General features: G+C 51.8%; 2 protein-coding genes across 2 annotated transcripts in view; one reads left to right on the forward strand and one right to left on the reverse strand.

The window, feature by feature from the left end:
- Dnai1 (dynein axonemal intermediate chain 1) overlaps positions 1–17,451 on the forward strand; it is a 91,807-nt gene extending 74,356 nt beyond the window's left edge. Inside the window, exons 13-20 of the mRNA XM_004658486.2 lie at positions 3,266–3,513; positions 7,678–7,767; positions 7,881–7,968; positions 8,593–8,672; positions 9,830–9,978; positions 10,069–10,168; positions 13,473–13,658; positions 17,123–17,451. Of these exons, the coding sequence (XP_004658543.2) occupies positions 3,266–3,513; positions 7,678–7,767; positions 7,881–7,968; positions 8,593–8,672; positions 9,830–9,978; positions 10,069–10,168; positions 13,473–13,658; positions 17,123–17,221 (1,040 nt within the window). The 3' untranslated portion in view covers positions 17,222–17,451. The remainder of the gene's footprint in view (positions 1–3,265; positions 3,514–7,677; positions 7,768–7,880; positions 7,969–8,592; positions 8,673–9,829; positions 9,979–10,068; positions 10,169–13,472; positions 13,659–17,122) is intronic.
- A 60-nt stretch (positions 17,452–17,511) lies between these two features.
- On the reverse strand, positions 17,512–19,326 carry Enho (energy homeostasis associated). The gene is made up of 2 exons (XM_045136727.1): positions 19,235–19,326; positions 17,512–18,313 (listed from the first exon to the last, which is right to left on the reverse strand). Exon 2 carries the CDS (start codon positions 18,153–18,155, stop codon positions 17,925–17,927), a length of 231 nt encoding a protein of 76 aa, XP_044992662.1. The 5' UTR covers positions 18,156–18,313; positions 19,235–19,326; the 3' UTR covers positions 17,512–17,924.
- Positions 19,327–20,010: the final 684 nt, after the last annotated feature.

Below are 20,010 nucleotides of genomic sequence, written 5' to 3' on the forward strand. Positions count from 1 at the left end.
CCAAAGTCTCACCTCTGGCCTGGTTATTGGTGGAGGGTCTAACAGATGAGTGTCTCTGACCCTGAGGGGCAGCCTAGGGCAGACCAAGTTCAGATGCTCAGGATTGGCTTGAAGAAGAAAAAGAATAGTAGTCACACTATCCAGTTCAAGCCTTTTGGGAATCACAGTCCCCCTCAACCAATTATAGGTCTCTCCCTGGGAGAGTCCAGCCCTTTGGGCCCATGGAGGAGCCTTTCAAAGCGAGGCACTGCTGGCTCCCCCCCCCTCCCCCCCCCACACCTACCTCAAGGTAGACCCTTCTTGGCTTTGAAACGGAGTTAAGTATGTGGCTCGGCTTCGGCTCAAGGGGTTCTGGAGGCCTCACTGCTGGGAGACTCACCTTCCTCAGAGCAGCATTTTCATTCCTGAACTCAGTGTGTCATCTCCATGGTTCAGGCTAAACCCTAGGAACTTCTACCAAAGGTGTACCCTTCCTTACACATTTGTCTCCCCTGCAAGTGAGCTGGGGAGGGAGTTCCTGAGCAGAGTCTCAGAGCTTATAAGGGTTAGATGAGCTGCCGCATAGACTTGAAGGGTGACTCCCTCCATGCTCTGGTGAGCCTGCCATGCCAGCTTGCCTTGGCTTTTAAAAAATACATATTTTAATTCATTTATTTATTTGAGAGAAAGAGAAGAGAGAGAGAGCGAGAAAATGGGTACACCAGGGCATCTTGCCACTGCATATGAAATCCAGGCACATGCACCACTTAGTGTGTCTGGCTTTATGTGGTACTGATGAATCAAACTTGGGCTGGCAGACTTTGCAAGAAAGCACCTTTAACTGCTGAGCCATCTCTCCAGCTTCTAATTATACCCTTCTAAGACCTGCCAGAGTCCCTGGCAGTTCCCTGCTCCTCTACAGAGCACAAATTGGTCTTTGTTGAGGATAACTGGGGCACAGTAGTTGCTGAGGTCATGCCATGAGTCCAGGGATCTGGGTCCAGATTGTCCTTGTGCTCCACTCAGATACTAACTCTCTTGAGTAAGGGGAAGCCTTAAAATAAGACAGAAAAAGCCGGGTGTGGTGCCACACGCCTTTAATCCCAGCACTTGGGAGGCAGAGGTAGAAGGATCGCCATGAGTTCAAGGCCAGCCTGAGACCACATAGTGAATTCCAGGTCAGCCTGGACTACAGTGAAACCCTACCTTGCAAAACAAAAAATAAATAAATAAAGACAGAAATCACAAAATTAGTTAAGTTGGGGTTGCTTCCCTATCTCCCTAGCATATGGCTCCATACCTCTGGACTGGCCATTTGCTGTGAAGTGCCAGGCTCAGCAGCTACCTGGGCAAAGGGTGAAGCTCTGAAGCAGGGAGGGTGGAAAGCCCAAAAGGCTGACATGGGTAAGAAGCCCAAGATGGAGGCTTGCTGTAGCCAGCCACCTCTCCAGCTCTGGTTGCTCTGAGCTTGGGCAGGCCACGGGGTCTGGGCTGTGGCAAGAGAGCTGGACATTAGGGCTGGGCCAATGACTGCATATCAGGATGGGTGCTAAATGTGCAGGACATGAGAAAAAGAGGAAGGCACTCTGTTGACATTGGACAGGTAGGAAAGAGTGCCATCACTGGTCACCAAGATCTGGGTCTGGGCTGAATGGGACTGTGGAACCCTCACCTTCTTGGCTAGGCACTTCTGGACCTTGGAGGCATGCCCAGATCCAGAGCACAGGCTGCACCTGGGGCCTATACAGCTGAGGTTATGAGAAGATACTTACAGGTGACTGGTATGGAACTCATGATAAACAATAGCATACTTTTTGTTTGTATTTTCGAGATAGGGTCCTACTCTGGCCCAGGCTGACCTGGAACTCACTCTGCAGTCCCAGGCTGGCCTCAAACTCACAGCAATCCTCCTGCCCCTGCCTCCCAAGGATTAAAGACATTGGGCCACCATGCCCAGCTTGCATGCCTTTTTTGTTGGTTGTTGTCTGTGGTCCTAGGGATTGGACTCAGGGCTTTGTGTACTGTAGGCAAGAGCTCTATTGCTAGCCTACATCTCAAGCTTCTTCTTCATCCTCTTTTAATTTTTACTTTGAGACAGGGTCTCGGGCTGGAGAGATGGCTTAGCGGTTAAGCGCTTGCCTGTGAAGCCTAAGGACCCCGGTTCGAGGCTAGGTTCCCCAGGTCCCACGTTAGCTAGATGCACAAGGGGGCACACGTGTCTGGAGTTCGTTTGCAGAGGCTGGAAGCCCTGGAGTGCCCATTCTCTCTCTCCCTCTGTCTGTCTTTCTCTCTGTGTCTGTCGCTCTCAAATAAATAAAAAAAAAAATTTTTTTTAAATTAAAAAAAAAAAAAGAGACAGGGTCTCACTGAGGTGCTTAGGCTGACTTTGAACTCCTTTCGTAGCCTAAACTGGCCTGGAACCCTAGCCTCCTGAGCAGCTCAGATTATAGGTCAGATTACCAAATACAGCTAGACAAGATCATGTTAGTTCAAGCATAACTCCTGCCATTGGTTGAAGCATTGTGGGGAGACAGGTATTGTCCAGGCCTGTATGAGACAGCAGCCTGCTCCTGGGTTGGGCATCTGAACTTCTGAGGGCACTACTTCTTCCTGAGTCCATATACATTCTTTACTTCTTGACAACAGTGTGTGTGCGTGTGTGTGTATGCGCACACACAGATACGCATGTTCATTGTGTGTGGGTACATGCTCACAGTGCATGAGTGGAGGGCAGAGAACAACTTTGGGTGCGCTGGTCCTTGCCTTCCACTTTGTGTGAGGCAGGGGTTCACCTTTCATTGTCCACCACTGCATTCATCAGGCTAGCTGGCCTGTGGGCTTCTGGCAATGTGCCTGTCCCTGCCTCTGTTCCTGCCCTGGTCATGCTGGGATTATAGACTCTAGCAGCACAGGGTCTAGCTATTTTAGGTGGGTTCTGGAGATCCAACTCAGGGCCTCACACTTGCAGAGCAGGCACCTTATCCACTGAGCCAGCCCCTCACTGGACAACTCTTTGAGCTTGTACCTCTCTGTCCTGTGCCCCAAGGAGAACAGAGAATGGGCTGTCTGTCCCACAGCCTGGTCACCTTTACTGGTTGTTGGATCCCTGATAAGGGGAGGCCAAATGGTCATAATTTCATTTCAGAGAATGAAGGTGAGAAGAGTTCCAATGCTCTCTGACAGGCAGAGCTGGGCAGGGCCTGCCCACCTAGCAGGGTAGAGGCAAGGGGGTTCCCCGACAAAACAGATGAGCCCTCAACCACAGCTACCCATCTTCCTCAAGCAGATGACTTCATGAAGCAAAGCCGAGGCATGCTGCTATTCTACAGCCTGAAGAACCCCAGCTTCCCTGAGTACATCTTCAGCAGCGAAAGTGGAATCATGTGTCTGGACATGCACGTGGACCACCCCTACCTGGTGGTCGTGGGCCATTACGATGGTAATGTGGCTGTTTACAATCTCAAGAAGGCGCACTCCCAGCCCTGCTTCCGCAGCACAGCCAAGTCTGGCAAGCACACCGACCCTGTATGGCAGGTCAGCCTGGGGCCGGGAGGGAGCCAGGAAGGAGGGACCTTGGGGAGGAGAAGGCCATAGGCAAGGGGCTCAGGAGAGCAGGTTCCAGTTCAGAGGCCCAGAAGCTGAGCATAAAAGGGGGCAAGGAAGGGCAAAAGGTGAGAATCAAGAGGTAAGAGAAGCCAGGCATGTTGGCACCCACCTTTAATCCCAGCACTCAGGAGGCAGAGGTAGGAGGATCAATGTGAGTTCGAGGCCACCCTGAGACTACATAGTGAATTCCAGGTCAGCCTGGACTAGAGTGAAACCCTACCTCGAAGAAAAAAAAGAGGTAAGAGAATCTCTAGTAAGAGTTGGGTTGTCTGCTGCGCTTGAATTCCTATCAGGAGGACCCCATCTTTTTTTTAAGGATCTCCTTGGGGCACCATTAGTGACTCAGTGGCATATCTGGAAGCTGGAAAGCTCTGGCCATGTTAAGAAATTCCAAAGTCAGAGCCAGGCGTGGTGGCGCACACCTTTAATCCCAGCACTCGGGAGGCATGAGTTCAAGGCCACCCTGAGATGACAGAGTTAATTCCAGGTCAGCCTGGACCAGAGTGAGACCCTACCTCGAAAAACCAAAAAAAAAAAAAAGGAAATTCCAAAGTCAGGCATGGTGGTACACACCTTTAATCCCAGCACTCATGAGGCAGAGGAAGGAGGATCACCAGGAATTCAAGGCCAACCTGAGACTACCATAGTGAATTCCAGGCCAGCCTGAGATATAGTGAAACCCTACCTCCAAAACCAAAAAGAGAAATTAATTCCAATCTTTTGTCTATAAACTTCCTCAACCCACGGGGCTCTCCACTGTCAATGGACTAGATCTGGGAAGTTCCTGATACAACCCAACTCTTTACAAAACATGAGTCAGGGTTCTTGTTGCAATCATGGCATGTGACCTATGCCATCCTTCGTTTTGCTTCCTCACTCCCTCGCTTGCTCATTCATTCATTTAAGAACTCCTTGCTTGCTCTTCTGGTTGCTGAGGATGCTCAAGGGCTTTGTTTCTAGAGTTCTTGGTGGAAAGATAACCATAGCCAGGTGCCGGCCAGGGCAGGACAGAATACTAAGTGCTAAAGTGTGTATGGAGGGACATCCACATTTTCTTGGGTTGGAACTAGGGGCAGACCTTTGGAGAACAAGCAACTCCTGAGTTGGTCTATAAGGGACAAAGAACAACACAAAGGGAGTCACAGTGCAATGACAAGGCTTCAAGCAGAGTGACCTGCTGGGAAACAGCACATCATTCAGAGCATGTGTGAGATGGGGAGGGAGCAAGACCTAAGAAAAGAGTAGGCACCCAGTCGTGAATGGGTTTAGCTATCAAGTTAAGACTTTAGTTATCAAGTTGAACATTGTAGGTCAGTGGTTCTAAATGAAAGGTTAATGCAGAAGCACAGCATATCAAAAAGATGAGAGTGGCCAGGCATGGTGGAGCACACCTTTAATCCCAGCACTCAGGAGGCAGAGGTAGGAAGATCACCATGAGTTCAAGGCCACCCTGAGACTACATAGTGAATTCCAGGTCATCCTGGGCTAGAGGGAAACCCTACCTCGAAAAAAAAAAAAACAACACAAAGAAGAGAGAGGAGCTGCTCTGATAGGATCAGGGCTCCTGCTTGCTTGAAGGTCTCCTATTATCACTCCCTGAGGTACTTTCCAAAGTCCCTAAGACATCCCATGAGTGTAGATTGAAAAATCATTGCACAGCCATTAGAGGGTTTTGGGTGGAGGTGTAAGAGTCACAAATACTGTCTCTAAAAGGCTCTCTGGCTATAGCATGAGACATTGTGAAGGCTGAGCAAGGGTGGGGGCAGTGGAGATAGACATGGAGAGACCATACACAAATTGAGAGTTGTTGGGGCAATAACATTGATATAAGGAAGGAATAGTTAGACATGGAGAAGGGAAGAATTGTGCTGCCTGAGTTTTGGGCTTCCAGTAGGGTATCCACAGAAGTGGAAAATGTCAAAGAGGAACATATCTGGTCAGAACTTAATACAAAAAGCCCTAGCGATAGCGCCAAGCAGTCAGCTGTAAGAGGCTAGAGACTGAAGGCAAGCCAGGCCGGTTGAACGAGCCGTCTGAGACATCAAAAACGAGGTCTTTCTTAAAGGGACTATGTCCAAGGAATTGGGGAGAGATAAGAGAATTTTGTTTGGGACTTCAAATGCCAGGCTGGGGCAGAAGGTGTTTATTCTGTTAGCAGCGGGGAGCCACAGAAGGTGTTGGCGCCTGGGAAAAGAACTGTTTTAAGAAGTCTGGGCTCCTATCCTACACCACAGGCTTCGTCCCAGGGAGCCTGCCTGGGTGGCCCAGTTCTGCTCAAGCCCTTCTGTGAAGCCTTAACCAGCGACACTCTGTGGGCTCTGGATGCGGGCTCTCTAGCTCTGGGGAAGGGAGCAGGTTGGGGACCCGCCCTCATCACTTGCAGCGAAGAGCACGCACTGGTGAAGCAGGCTTTGGCTACAGCTCCCCCCACCTGGCCCCTGGGTGTTCATTCATTCCTTTGACCCCATTTACCACTCTCCCTCACGGGCTTCATTCCTACCCTCTCACCTCTTCTCCAGGAGCACGTGTGTGATTTGCACACACGCATATGCTCAGTCACTTGCAAATACACATACACATCACCCCCTGTTGGGCATCAGGCTGCTAAGTGGGGTGTGAAATACAATTTCCATGAGTGCTGGCGTCTGCTCATTAAACACTTCCCTTTGCAGCTCCCTAGCGCCTCTTACAGCCTGGCCTTTGACACCCTTTGTCCCTTCCCCCCCTTTAAAGAGACCATGTGTGCGCAGAAGGGGAAGTGGTCTCACTATCTGACTTGTGCCTGGCAGGCTCTGCAGCGGTCTGGTCTTCCAGGGAATGCTCAAAAGAGCTGCTGCCCAGACAGGCCCAGGCAGGACTCAGCGTGGCCTCCTGCAGCGACTCCACTCCTTCAGGCCTGGGGGCTGGATGGAGAGAGACAACCTCTTCTTCCCACCTCCCCAACAGCCATGGTGACAGCTACAGTTACAAGCAACAACGCTGGGTTCTTGGCCTCCCTTGCCGGGCCTCTGCTTGTGACAGAAGGAGGGGACTGGACAGGGGTCCCGGCATGGGGGGTCTGGAGGGAGCTGGAGGATGGAAAGCTCTGGGCACCCAGCCCCACCCCAGCTTTCTGGGACTTGGCTTGGCCAGGCCTCCACATCTGGCAACAGAAACTTGAGCCTCAAGCGTGTCATCTTCATAAGACAACAGCTCTGTCTCCAAAACACTTTCCCATATGTTTGCTTCCAGCCCTGAGAAGACGGGTGGGGCAGGATAATTAACCCGGATTTGCAGATGGAGAAACGCAGCTCAAATCTGGGATTTGGGAGCAAGATTCTGAGAGCAGGAGCTAGTGTCATTGTGAAGGTGGGAACAGAGGAGACACTTCCGAGGGACCAGCCAAGCCCAGAAGAGGGAGGTGCACCACCCTTCTCCTACCCACCTCCCCAAGGAGCAGGGAAGAGGCCCTGCAGAAGCTTGCTATCCACATTCCTAGAATGAAATTAGCTAGCTTTTCTTTTTTCCTTTTTTTGAGATAGGGTCTTGCAGTTTAGCCCTGGCTAGCCTAGAACTTGTGATCCTCCTGCCTCAGTCTTTTGAATGCTAGGATTACAGATGTTTGCTACTACCACTGGCCCCATGAGCTAGCATTTTTTTTAAACACTTACTACAGTGTTCTGACCCAAGGGCTTCACATACAATATTTCATGTATTTTTCACAACCAGCCTATGCTATTGTGGCTTCCATTTTATAAATAAAGAAACGGACTGTCCTTTCCAAGCTTTTCTATGTAAGAAGGTTGAACTCAAAACCATGGCTCTCTTCCCTCAACTAGGCTTCTAGAACCCAACCTAGGGAGGAATGGGGCACCTCACTGCTCAGCACAAGTGGAGGGTAACGATCTGATTGGCACTGTGGTCCCCAGGTTTGTCAAGGACAGAATGAGAAGGGAGATGGAGATGTGTGGAAGGAGGTGGGGGCACTCATCAGGATTCTGGGAAATGGGCTCTTGGACCTTCCTTCTGAGCCATGGATGAGTGCTTAGGAAGCCCTGCTTGCCGCCCTCAATATCCTAACAGTTCCAAAGCTCATGGTTTGGGATATTTCAGGTCAGGTGGCAGAAAGACGATATGGACAACAACCTTAACTTCTTCTCTGTATCATCTGATGGCAGGATCGTGTCATGGACACTTGTAAAGGTGCCTGTTTCCCAGAAAGGGTCATGGAGGGTGGATAAGGGAGTGGGAAGAGCTGAATGGCGCAGGGCTGTGGAACCAGTCTATCCATCCTCTTCATCCCTCTATGACTGCAGAGTGAGCTGGTCTGTACAGATGTCATCAAGCTGAAGGTGGAAGGCAGCAGTACAGAACTCCCTGAGGGGTTGCAGTTACACACCATAGGTAGGAGCCCCAGCCTTCTCATTTCCAGGTCTGGCCAGGCCATTCAGCCTCAAAACCCCAGTGTCAGTGACAGTGGTCCCCTCCCTTGGCAGCCCTCCCTTCCTATTTGTGCTGGATCCCAGACAGTCCAAACCAGTAGGGGTCAAGCCCTTGGCCATATACAGACCTCTCTCTTGTACAGGCAGGTCCTTCCCCGAGTGCAGACTGGCTCTGGTTTATGCAAATCAGGTGCTGCTATGCAGATCCATCCCTGTTTATGCAGATCAGAGCCCTGTTTACTCAGCCCCTGTCCCTGTTTACTCAATTCCTACATTGTTTATGCAGTCTCTATCCCTGTTTGCAGACCCCCATCCCTGTTTACTGTGACCTTGACCCCATTTAACTCAATTCTTGCCTTGTTTACCCAGGCCCCCAGGCCGGTCTGTAGAACCCCAGGCTGTTTGCACAGTCCTAACAGCTTGGGGCAGGCAAGCCAAAGGGCTGGTTCTGTTTGCTTGGTCTGCTCCCGGCCCTCTCAGGATCCTAGTTCAATCTGTGTGGAGAGTCACTCTGCACCCAAGAGGAACTGGACCATTCTGGGAGGTGTCCTTCAAGAACTCTAAGTCAGCCCCCTTTTGCCCCAAGGTTGTGGTACCGCTTTTGACTTCCACAAAGAAATTGACTACATGTTCCTCGTGGGCACAGAAGAGGGGAAAATCTACAAGGTGAGAGGCAGCACAGCCCTGTCAGCTTTTCACGGGGCCACTTGGACCTAAGCACCTGGGGAACTTACAGTGTTTGACAAATCCCATTCTGACAGGTCTTACTGCTCTTCAATTTTGGTGGCTTTGGGGGTGCACATTTTTTACATTTCCGGGTCTGCTTGGGTGGCAGGAAGAGGGGCTACAAGCAGGAAAGACAGTGTCTCTTGCCCTGTGAGCCTTGCTAGTCTCCTTACCTGAGAGGCAGGGGTTGGGGGGTGGGGCAGTTAGGATATTCTGAGCAGACTTCCTGGAGGAGATCTGAACCTGAGCTGGGCTTTGAAGGCCAGGTACCAGGCAGATTGATCTCGCAGTTCCAGGTGCATCTCCACTGGCTGGACACAACCTCACAGCCAGTTTCTGTCATGTCTCAATGTTAGTAGGTGAACATCCCTCTGAACTCCAACCATCCAGAAATAGCTCTGCTGTGAGCTTTTCTTAGGCTCAGAGACTCAGAATGTTAATTACAGGCAGCCTCCCGGGAGCCCCAGAGGCCCAGCCGGAGCTGGTCTGAATGCAAAGGAGGTCCCCACCCCCTCTCCACTCCTCCCCGGAAAGGCGGGAGGGAGGGAGAGAGACTAGTCAGTCACTTGGTCTCCAGAAGGCAGGAGTAGAGGCTCTTTAGTTGGGGCCAGACACCGAATGGGAAATTTGGGGATCTAAGGTCGCTCTTGACTCTGTACCTGCTCTTACCTACACAAGGTGAGATGTGGCTCACTGTTGCAGGAATGATGTCTGGGCTGTGATGGACTCCAGACTCTTTCTGTGCACAGGCTGTGGATGGGGGAGAAATTGCTAGGCTGCACCTCACCCAGAGTCTGGGATCTACTCTGTCTTGAGCCAAGGACAGAAGGCCCTCTCTGAGTGGCATGAAATCCCCTCAACCCTCTAAGAGGACTCCTCTGCCCAGCCTGAACCCCAGCCCCTAAGTTCATCCTCTCTGGGGGTGGGGGGGGGGAGGAGGAGAAAGCACCTGGGGTTGGTCAGCTGTAGCGGTGATGTGGGCTAAGGACAAAAGAGGAGGCCCAGCCCTGCTCCTCCGCAGCTCCTAGGGAATGGCGCCTGCGGGCTGGCTCACTGTTGGCCCCAACCTCCCCACCCTGCTCTCATCCTGGTGCTAGTGCTCTAAATCCTACTCCAGCCAATTCCTGGACACCTATGATGCTCACAACATGGCAGTAGATGCTGTCACCTGGAACCCATACCACACCAAGGTCTTCATGTCCTGCAGCTCTGATTGGACAGTAAAGATCTGGGACCACACCATCAAGTGAGGGGCTTGCCCTGCCCTAGACACCCACCCTGGGCTCTGGAGCTGTGAGCTCTCTGTGTCATGGGTTTTATCCCTTTACCACTGCAGGACTCCCATGTTCATCTATGATCTGAACTCGGCTGTGGGTGATGTGGCCTGGGCACCATACTCTTCCACTGTGTTTGCAGCAGTCACCACAGATGGGAAGGTGAGTGGCCCATTCCTGACCTTGCTGAGCCTCTGTGGAGTTAGGGAGGTGTCTCAGGATCTCCTTGGAGAGCCCACCACCTACCACCCCACCTCAGTAGGGAATAGTGGCACATAAAAACCCCGTGTTTCAAAGGCCAGGCCAGGCAGGGCCAAGCCAAAAGAGGAACCATCCATCATAGGAGGCCTCAAGGAGGGAAGAAAGCCCCTAGAAGATGAGGTACCATCAGCAGTTGTCTTCTCTGATGGCCCCTGAGAGGGAGTTCTAGGATGCCAGGGCCAGCTTCAGCTAAAGCAAAACTAAAGGGGCCAGGTGTGGTGGTGCATGCCTTTAATCCCAGCACCCAAGAGGCAGAGGTAGGAGGGTGGCCATGAGTTCGAGGCCACCCTGAGACTGCAGAGTGAATTCCAGGTCAGCCTGAGCTAGAGTGAGACCCTACCTCAAAAAAACAAACAAAACAAAAAAGACAAGGGAAAAACTGCCTATGTAAGGTAGTTTATAAATCTGTAAAGCAGTGAGGTCCCCATCTGGAATCCTGCAAGCCGATTCTAAGGAGCTGCAGACGACTGAGATGGAAGGGGTTCTGCCCAATACTGAGAACTGGTAAAAGCTCAGAAACAAACCTTTTGTGTGTGTGAGAGAGAGAGTGGTGTGTGTGTGTATTTTGTTTTGTTTTGTTTTTCAAGGTTGGGTCTTGCTTGCGCTCAGGCTGACCTGGAATTAGTCTCAGACTGGCCCCAAACCGCGATCCTCTTACCTCAGCCTCCCAAGTGCTGGGATTAAAGATGTGTGTTACAGTGCCCCAAGAGAATATTCTTAAAGTGCAAACCTGGTTGCCTTATGGCCTGAAAAACTGAAAAGCACCTGTGGTCCCAAGGAAAGAATTGGACATTTCCCTCAAGTTGTCATAGTGATTGGGCATTTCCATCAAGTCAATCAGCCATCTATTCTCTGAACAAATGTTTACTAAAGGCCGACCATGGTGCCCAGTTCCAACCTAGGCTCTGTTGATTCAGGTGCCGGCTCTTATAGAACTTAGATTATACTGACAAAAAGGACAAAAAAAACAGCATCACAAAAATTCTCATAGTGTTAAAGAGCAGAATATTGTGAGAAGGTAATGTGTGAACAAAAATTTCATAGCAGCATATTGATAATAGCCAAGCAATGAAACAACCCAGTGTCTATCAAGTGATGAATGGGTAAACAAAATGTGCTGTAGGGCTAGAGAGATGGCTCAGCAATTAAGGCCCTTGCCTGCAAAGCCTAGCGACCTGGTTTGAGTCCCCGGTACCCATGTAAATCCAGATGCACAAAGTGGTGTATGCATCTGGAGTCCACTGGCAATGGGTGGAGGCCCTGGCATGCCCATTCTCTTTCTCTTTCCTCTCTATCTCTCTCTGCTTGCAAATGAATAAGTAAAAGTATTTTTTAAATGTTCTACATATGCAAAAGGATCATGAATCAGCAGACAAGGAATGAAGTACTGATTCATATAACATGGAGCAACCTTGAAAACATTATGCTAAGTAAAATAAGCCAGACACAAAAGGACAAATCTATGTTATGCCCAAATAGATTTGCCCAGTGTGCCCCATATATAGTGTGTCCAACACAGACAAATCTATAGCAATGGAAAGGTATGTGGTAGCCTAGGATTCGGGAATGGGGGTGGAAGAATATAGGAAGCTACTGCTAATGGATACAAACGTTATCTAGAGGGTGATGAAACACCCTAAAATTGGTTGTGACGATTTGAAAACCAATATCATAAAAAAATGAGAATTATATACTTTAAATGGATGAACTTTATAGTTTGTGAATTATATCTCAATAAAGCTGTTATATTAAAGAGGGGGAGAGCCAGGCTTTCAGGTACACACCTGAAACCCTATCTTCAAAAAGAGAAGGGCAGAAGGCAAGGGGAAAAAGAGAGGGACAGAAAGGCTTGGGTGATTTTTTTCTTTTTTTCTCCCCCCACCCCACCACAAGGCATGATCTTACTCTGGCACAGGCTGACCTGGAATTCACTATGTAGTCTCATGCTGGCCTCTAACTCACAGCAATCCTCCTATCTCAGCCTCCTGAGTGCTGGGATTAAAGGTGTGTGCCACTGGCAGAGATTTGGGGGGAGGGAGCGAAACAGGCTACTAGGGCCTCTAAATGAACTCCAGGTGCATGCACCAGCTTGTAGATCTGGCTTTACTCCTGCGTACTGGGGAATAGAACTTGGGTCACAAGGCGTTTAAGCCATCTCTCCAGCCCTTGGGTAGTTTCTGAGTCAGGAAAAGCTGCTTTGAAGAGGTGACACTCAAGCTCACAGCTGCATAACAAACCAGGAGCCAGCCTTGCTAAGTCGAGGTTGGGGACCATCCATACTGAGGGAATAGGGCACAAATGCCCTGAGGTAGGAATGGATTTGAAGGTTTCAGAAACAGGAAGTTGTAGCTAGGGCAAGAGGGGAGAGCTTGAGATGAGATGAGAATTGAGAGATGGGACAGTGTATGGAATCTGGCCTTTATATGTAGTCCAAGGAGGCTCTGCAAAGACCTTTTTTTTTTTTTTTAAAGAAGTCTAAGAACTGACTGGGGAATGGATTATAGAGGGGCAAGAGGAGAAACAAGGAGACCAGGTAGGAGGCTGTCACAGTTGTCTGGACAAGAGCTGGGTGTAGCAAAGGTAACATCAAATATTTATTGAACAGTTCAATGTCAAACACTGTCTGAGGACTTTATATCTATTAGCTGGGTCAACCCTGGGCTCATCTACTTACTAGTAAGTTAGAAGTGCTTTTAACTCCTCGCTTAAAAAAAAAAAAAGAATAATAACAGTGGGCTGGTGAGATGGCTTAGCGGTTAAGTGCTTGCCTGGGAAGCCTAAGGACCCTGGTTCGAGGCTCGATTCTTCAGGTCCCACATAAGCCAGAAGCACAAGTGGGGGGTGCATGCAACTGGAGTTTGTTTCCAGTGGCTGGAGCCCCTGGCACACCCATTCTCTATCTGCCTCTTTCTCTCTCTGTCACTCTCAAGTAAATAAATAAAAATAAAATATATTTTAAAACCCCCTTATAGAGTGGTTGTGAGGAATATAATTAAACATGTGCCAAAATCTCTCTCAATTTTTTAAATTCTCCTTCCCTCACCCACAGGAACAACAGAACAGACACTAAGTTCTCATCCCCACTGCCTCCAGCTCTATTGGCCTTGTGTAGTATCTCCAAAATATCCAGGGACTAGTTCCTCTGAGGTGGGGGGCAAAAGCCCCACTGCAGAGGAAGTGACCTCATTCACTGATCTCTCCATAGGCTCACGTGTTTGACTTGGCCGTTAACAAGTACGAGGCCATCTGCAACCAGCCTGTGGTGGCCAAAAAGAAGAACAAGATCACCCACGTGCAGTTCAATCCCATCTACCCTATCATCATTGTGGGGGATGACCGTGGGCACATCACCTGCCTCAAGCTCTCTCCCAACTTGCGCAAAATGCCAAAGGTATGGACTCTGCGTTTCTGGGCTGCCACAAGAGATAAAGAGGATACTCGGGAGGATCCAGGGCGCGTCCATTGAAGTCCCGGAGTCAGGATGGTGCCATTGCCTGAATGAGAAGGATAGATGTAGGGTTGTTTGTTTGAGGCAGGATCTCACTTTAACCCAGGCTGACCTGGGACTTACTCTGTAACCCAGGCTGGCCTCAAACTCACGGCAATCCTCCTACCTCAGCCTTCAGGAGTGCTGGGATTAAAGGTGTGTGCCACCAAGGAGTTTGTGAGGAAACAAAGCAGTGAGACCTGCTGCATCTGAATTACCTGTAAGCTCCAGGGAGTGATGGCCACTGAGTAAATGGGCCTGCTGCTTGGGAGAGATGAGAGTGAGGGCATCGTTGGCTTATTGGAAGCTCAGTGCTGTGTGTGTGGCAAGTCACCCAAGCTGGGGACTGGAGGCTTAGCCGACGCTTAATGGTTTGTTTGGGGTTTTGGGGGTTTGTTTTTTTGAGGTAGGGTCTCACACTAGCCCAGGCTGACCTAGAATTTGCTATGTAGTCTCAGGCTGGTCTCGAACTCACGGTGATCCTCCTACCTCTGTTCCCAAGTGCTGGGATTAAAGACATGTGCCACCATGCCCAGCCCAAAGCTTCATCTCTTGGCTTACACAGAGTTGTAGCTCCACTGGTCCCTGAGCTGGGAGCTGTGGGTCTACACAGAGAAGGGGGAAATGAGCCGTGAGCTGGGTAACTAGGTCAGCAGCTATGCAGTCCTCCTTTTAAGCTCTGGTTTGTGCTTCTGGGGTCTCTAATGGTCCAGAGGCCCTACCCAGAGCCCAAGGGCCCCAAATGTAGGCCACAGATCCCAGAGCCATGATTTCAAATCTAGACCTGAGACTAAATTTAGACTTAAGAACCCAGACCCCACTGACCATGTCTTAGAATCCAGAACCTTAAAAGCTGGGCATGGTGGTGCACATCTTTAATCCCAGCACTTAGGAGGCAGAGGTAGGATGGTCACCCTGAGTTCAAGGCCACCCTGAAACTATCGAGTGAATTCCAGGTCAACCTGGGATAGAGACCCTACCTCAAAAAAAGAAAAAAGTTTAGAGCTCATTGGTGCAAGCAAAGTGGAAATAGCTCTGTGCTTTCTGCTGTTTATGGGCCAGGAGCAAGATTGACCAAGTTGTCCTGGTGACTGTACCGCCTGCCTGCAATTTGAGGCAGAGGCTGGGGCTTGTACATTTCAGCTACTGATTCTCCCCCATACTGTGCCCCACCCAGATAGGAACTGTGCATCATCCTTCGAGTACTGGTGTGGTCTATTCCCCACCATGACCAGGGAGGCAAGGGATGGGAGTATGGTCGGGCCTGTAATTGTAGCCAGCTGGGGGAGGGGGTGGACTTGGCTATAAATACTCAGAAGGCTGCTAAGCGCCTGCAGCTGTGGCCCACAGGCTGTGGTGGGCTTTGAGGGCTGGGGGGAGTCAGGCGTGGTCTGAATCTCTTTGCTGAGCCCAGTTTGTTGTCCTCAGGAAGGGAAAGAGGGAGCACAATTTGTGAAACAGATAAAATCTGTTCTTCATTTAATGAGGAGGGCAGGCTTCAGCTGGCAGAGCTGGAGTACCCTCTGGGAAGATGATGGTCACTCTTTGGTTTGGGGGAAGGGCACAGCCCTGACACCATGAGGGTAGAGGATGTAGAGTGGAGCTCTACCCACTCTGATCCAGGGAGTCAAGATCTCTCACAGTGAAGCATGGTGGCAAACACCTTTAATCACAGCACTTGGGAGGCAGAGGTAGGAGGATCGCCATGAGTTCAAGGCCACCCAGAGACCACAGAGTGAATTCCAGGTCAACCTGGACTAGAGCTCAAAAAAAAAACCAAAGTGGGGGGTAGGGATCTTTCACAGTACCAACTCCTCACAGTCAATCATGGATTGGGGGACTGGACTCTTATCTGGAGACCTACATCTCAGAGGATCTGAATGGAGACAGAAGCTGACATTTGGGTGGATTAGAGGTTACTGCGAGATTGTCATCTGACTCTATCAGCAGCAAAGTGATTCTTACAAAAAAGGAAGTCCTCTGGGCGTCCCTAATGTCCTTCCTCTGGGATCTGCAGACTTCCTGCCCTTCCCAAAAGGAGTAGTAACACAGGCCCAGGCCGGGACTTCCCTGCCCAGGGTAGTTGATGGCTGACAGAGGTCAAGGATTCCTTCCTTAACTACTGTAGAGACTGAAGCTCAGAAAGCCAAGGGAGTTGCCCATAGTCTTATGGGGACCTAATGACAGCTGGAACTAAAAATTAGATCCCCTAAATACCAGAGGATGGGGTGAGGCCCAGACACAGAGCTTAAATTAGGGAGGGAGAGTGGGAAGGAAAAGTTCTCTGTCCTCTGCCTGAAGTGGAGCTGTGAGCTGGGTGAGGACAAAGACACTGGTCTGTGAGACAGAGCTGGGGGCAGGGGTGAGGGTCAAGACAGGAGGAAATTTGAGCTCTGTATAGTAGCAGCTGCTAAGACCAAGAAGATGCCTACTGACCCTGCACTCTCCTCCTGTCTTACAGCCTCAGCTAGATCCAGGCTGGGCCTCAGCAGGCAAGGCTGGGGCAGGTGCCAGTGAGCAGTGGGTACAGGTGGCACAGAAAGTAGGGGTCCAGAAACAGGGACAACAGGAAATGGCAACTGCCCAGCTTACCTCTGCATAGCCCACATCCCACTGTCTGGACAGTAGGGCGAGAGTGATTGGTGCAGTGTGCCATGGATTTTTCAGAGCCTGTGAGAAAAACATACGTGTCCCAAAGTCCATTTTCCCAGGGCCCAACTTAGCAGTGGAGGCATCAGAATTCTTTGCTGGGAGGAATGAAGGTCACAAACTCAGGATACTGACAGGAGTCCCATCCAGTGACAACTGGCTATCACATAGGATATGTCATCTGTCTTCAGGGATCTTCTGCTACCTCCCCGCCATCCTGGGCATGTGACACATCAGTTCTGGCCTTAAATGGCACCCCACCCCCAACCTAACCTGAAAGTATTAAGAACACTAGGTGAGGATACCTGTGGCCCAGTCCACAGCCCTCTCCTTCAAATGCACATCTCCTTACCCAACTCTTCTGTGGAAGGATGGCTCTCAGTATCAGGCCCTGCCTCACCTCAGAGCTACAGCTCACCCTGGCCTGACAAGACCAGTTGCTCGAGGAGCAGGGGATGGATGCTTTCTTCCACTCCTGCCAGCATCAAGACCATATATGTAGCTGGGCTTCAGAGCCTGGGCAAGAGTCCTCCTAGGCCCTCAGCTGGGCTTCTGGGTTACCTAACCTGATTTGGGAGATGATTACGTGGAAGTCAGGGGCAGCAAGGATCTAGTATTTACTGGGCCTAGCAGTGGCAGGCCAGGTAGAGAAACCAGTGCTTGGCACCTAGAGAGGCAGTCCGTCTTTCCTCCCTCACTGATAATTCCTCTCTCCCCAGGAAAAGAAGGGGCAGGAAGTACAGAAGGGTCCAGCCGTGGAGATCGCAAAATTGGACAAACTGTTAAACCTGGTGAGGGAAGTGAAAACCAAGACTTGAGGGTCTGGCTTCAGGCCTTGCCCCATTTCTTGGACCCAATACTTACAACCCTTGGTGTGAGAACCAGGGTGCCTAAGCACCCTGCATGTGACCCCACCACTGATCACATCCTAGGATTTGCTCTTCTAATTCTGGCCTTCAAGGTTCCAGAATCTTTCCCTTAAGGCTTGACCCTCAACCACCATTACACCCTCTTACGTGGTACAAATAAACCTATGTTAGGAAGCTCATCTCATGTCTTTAATTTTGCTACCACAGGCCCCCCCTCAGGAAGAAGAGAAAAATCTGAGTAGAGCCATAGTTCCATTTATTATCCAGCAAACAGTGGGAGGAGCGGGAGAGGGACCCAGCCTGGACACCCTCCCATTATTGCCATGGGTTGCTTCCCCAACCTAGAGGGCCCAGAGGTGCTGAGCCTAGGGAAAGGGTCAACTCAATCCCTTGGCCCTTGGGATGGAGTAGAATCCAGATGACCCTGGCCCTTCGAGCACCAACTCCTGAACTCCCCACCCCAGGCCTGTCTCTCGGGGCTATCGAGGCCTCTCTTGGAGCCAGGCAGGCTAGACTCTGGACTGCTGATGTGTCCAGTTCCAAACAGGCTGGACTTTTGAGTCCTGGACCCCAGGCTGGCTGAATTCTGGGATCCTAACTCCAGGTTCGGAATGGGGTAGACTCAGGTCCTAGGTTCCAAGGCCAGAGACCTTCAGGGCTGCAGCAGGTAGCTGCCTTCATGGCTAGGCTTCTGGGGTGGTGGCGCCTTCTCAGGACAGGGGCCGGGGCTGGAGTTGGGACTGGATTCCGAGAGAGAATCAACGTTGGCAGAGCGAGAGTGGCAGGCCCAGCAGAGAATGACCCAAAGCAGCAGCAGTAAGAAGCCTACCAGGCCGTTGCAGACAATGGCGATGAGGGCCCCCTGAGAGATGGCTGCCCCCATGACGGGCAGCACCTCAGACCAGCGCAGACAGCAGAGCTGCCTCAATGGCAAGGCCCATGCCGGGGTAGAACTCCTCTGGGATGGCCAGTTTTTCGAGGCTGTCCTGTCCGCAATAAATGACTCCTGGGCAGTGGAGATGCCCGCCTGCAGTCCTGAGCCTGGGAGGATACGGAGCAAAGAAGAGGGTGGTGAGGAGAGAATGGGTTAAGACTAGAGGGGAGCTGCTCTCCCTCCCTCTCTTCCTGGCAGACAGTCTTGGGTCCCCGCACAGAGCTTAGGCCTGGCTCTGAGCACCTGTATGCCCATATAACTAGAGTGGGCAGGCAGTCTCTATCTCATTCTCCTTGGGACTGGTGGGCACAGCTTGGCCCTTGCCCACTGAGCTCTGAATCCTCAAAAGCATCCTGTTTGTTGGCAAATGGGACTGAGGTAGCTCAAGGCTCAAAAGGACGGCGAACGTCACCAGCTGTGGTGTGGCTGGGACACCTTATCTTTCTCAGGACTGCAGCCAGCCAGCTCAGGAGACCTGCACAGGAGCAAGCTCGCACAGAGGGAACTTTGTGGAGGCCCTGGCCAGGCATGTGTGGGTTCTTTTATCCGGGGCTGTGTGCCTAGGTGTGCCACTCCCTGAGACTCTGCCTGTCTGGGTCAGGTGCGTGTGTCGGAGTGTATGGGTACACTAGCGTGCATCCCTCACTGGATGTATGTCCCTGCCTCTGCCTATCCAGCTCTGTGACTGTGTGTGGCAGTCTCTCTCTCTCTCTCTGGATAGCTGTCTTTACATCTGTCCCTGTGTCCCCATCTCTGAATGCCTTGAGTGTTCCTCGTATGTGTCTTGTTTCTCTCCTAGCCTCTTTTCATGAATGTGTGTCCTTCTGCCCTCGTGGTCGTCTCTCTCTTCCCTCCGCCGCGGGGTCTGTCTCGGTGATTCTGTGCGTCTCCCGTGGGTCTCTGCCTTTGTGTCTATCTCTCCTCCGCCGGGCTGGGTGTCTCTGTCCCTGCGTGGATCACTGTCTCTTCTTCTCCGTCTCAAGTCTCTGGGTCTCGGCCCCCGTGCCCGTGGGGGTGGCCCCCCTTACCTGAGTTGAGCCCGGTGCGCGCCCGCGGGAGGGTCCGGGGCAGCGGGATGCTCGGCGCCGACTGAGGCTCGGGAGCCCGCGGGCGGGGGGCGGGGGGCGGCGGGAGGCGGGCAGGGGCGACGTCCACTCCCCGGGCCCTCCCCCTCGGCCACGCAGCCTCCGCCGGCCGCTCCCGCCGCGGCGCGACCGGGCCAGCCTCTGCCGCGGGCGGTCTGCGGCGAGCCGGGCACCTCCTCCCCCTGGGGCGGCGCCTCCTCCGCGGCCCGGGCCGCCGGCTCGCTACTTCGGCGGCGCTCGGGTGGCAGCGGCGGGAGCTTCGCGGAGTTCGGCTGGGCTCGGCTGAGTTCGGCCAGGCTCGGCAGCGGCGGGAGGCAGTCGGCGGAGCTCGGCCGGGCTCCTGGGGCAGCCGAAAACAGCGAAGAGCCCCGCCTCCCGAGTGGCCGGCGGCCTGCGGCCCTTTGGGGGCGGAGCCGTCTTCTTGTCGCTGCCGCCGTCCAATTGGCTGACCGCTCCAGGTTCCCGCGCCATTGGCCCTGCACCGGGGTGGGACAGGACCGCCCTGGTGCAGGGGTGGGGGGATTGGAGGCTGGAGGGGCGAGAGCAAGGCCTACCTTCTTGCAGGGTTTCTTGCACCTTTCACACCTGGAAGTGCTACACATCCAACACGTGAGAAAGGTCAAGACCTCTGCATGTCCACATCTGAGACAACCACCCCAACATATCTGGTAGAGGGCTCTGTCCCCATCATCTGGTAAAGGTCCCTGTGTCTCCAGATG

Source organism: Jaculus jaculus, chromosome 1, assembly GCF_020740685.1.
Source record: "Jaculus jaculus isolate mJacJac1 chromosome 1, mJacJac1.mat.Y.cur, whole genome shotgun sequence".
In the NCBI taxonomy this organism is placed as follows: domain Eukaryota; kingdom Metazoa; phylum Chordata; class Mammalia; order Rodentia; family Dipodidae; genus Jaculus; species Jaculus jaculus.

Excerpts from the sequence above, each read along its gene's own strand:
- Enho (XM_045136727.1), bottom strand. The coding sequence starts at position 18,155 with ATGGGGGCAGCCATCTCTCAGGGGGCCCTCATCGCCATTGTCTGCAAC.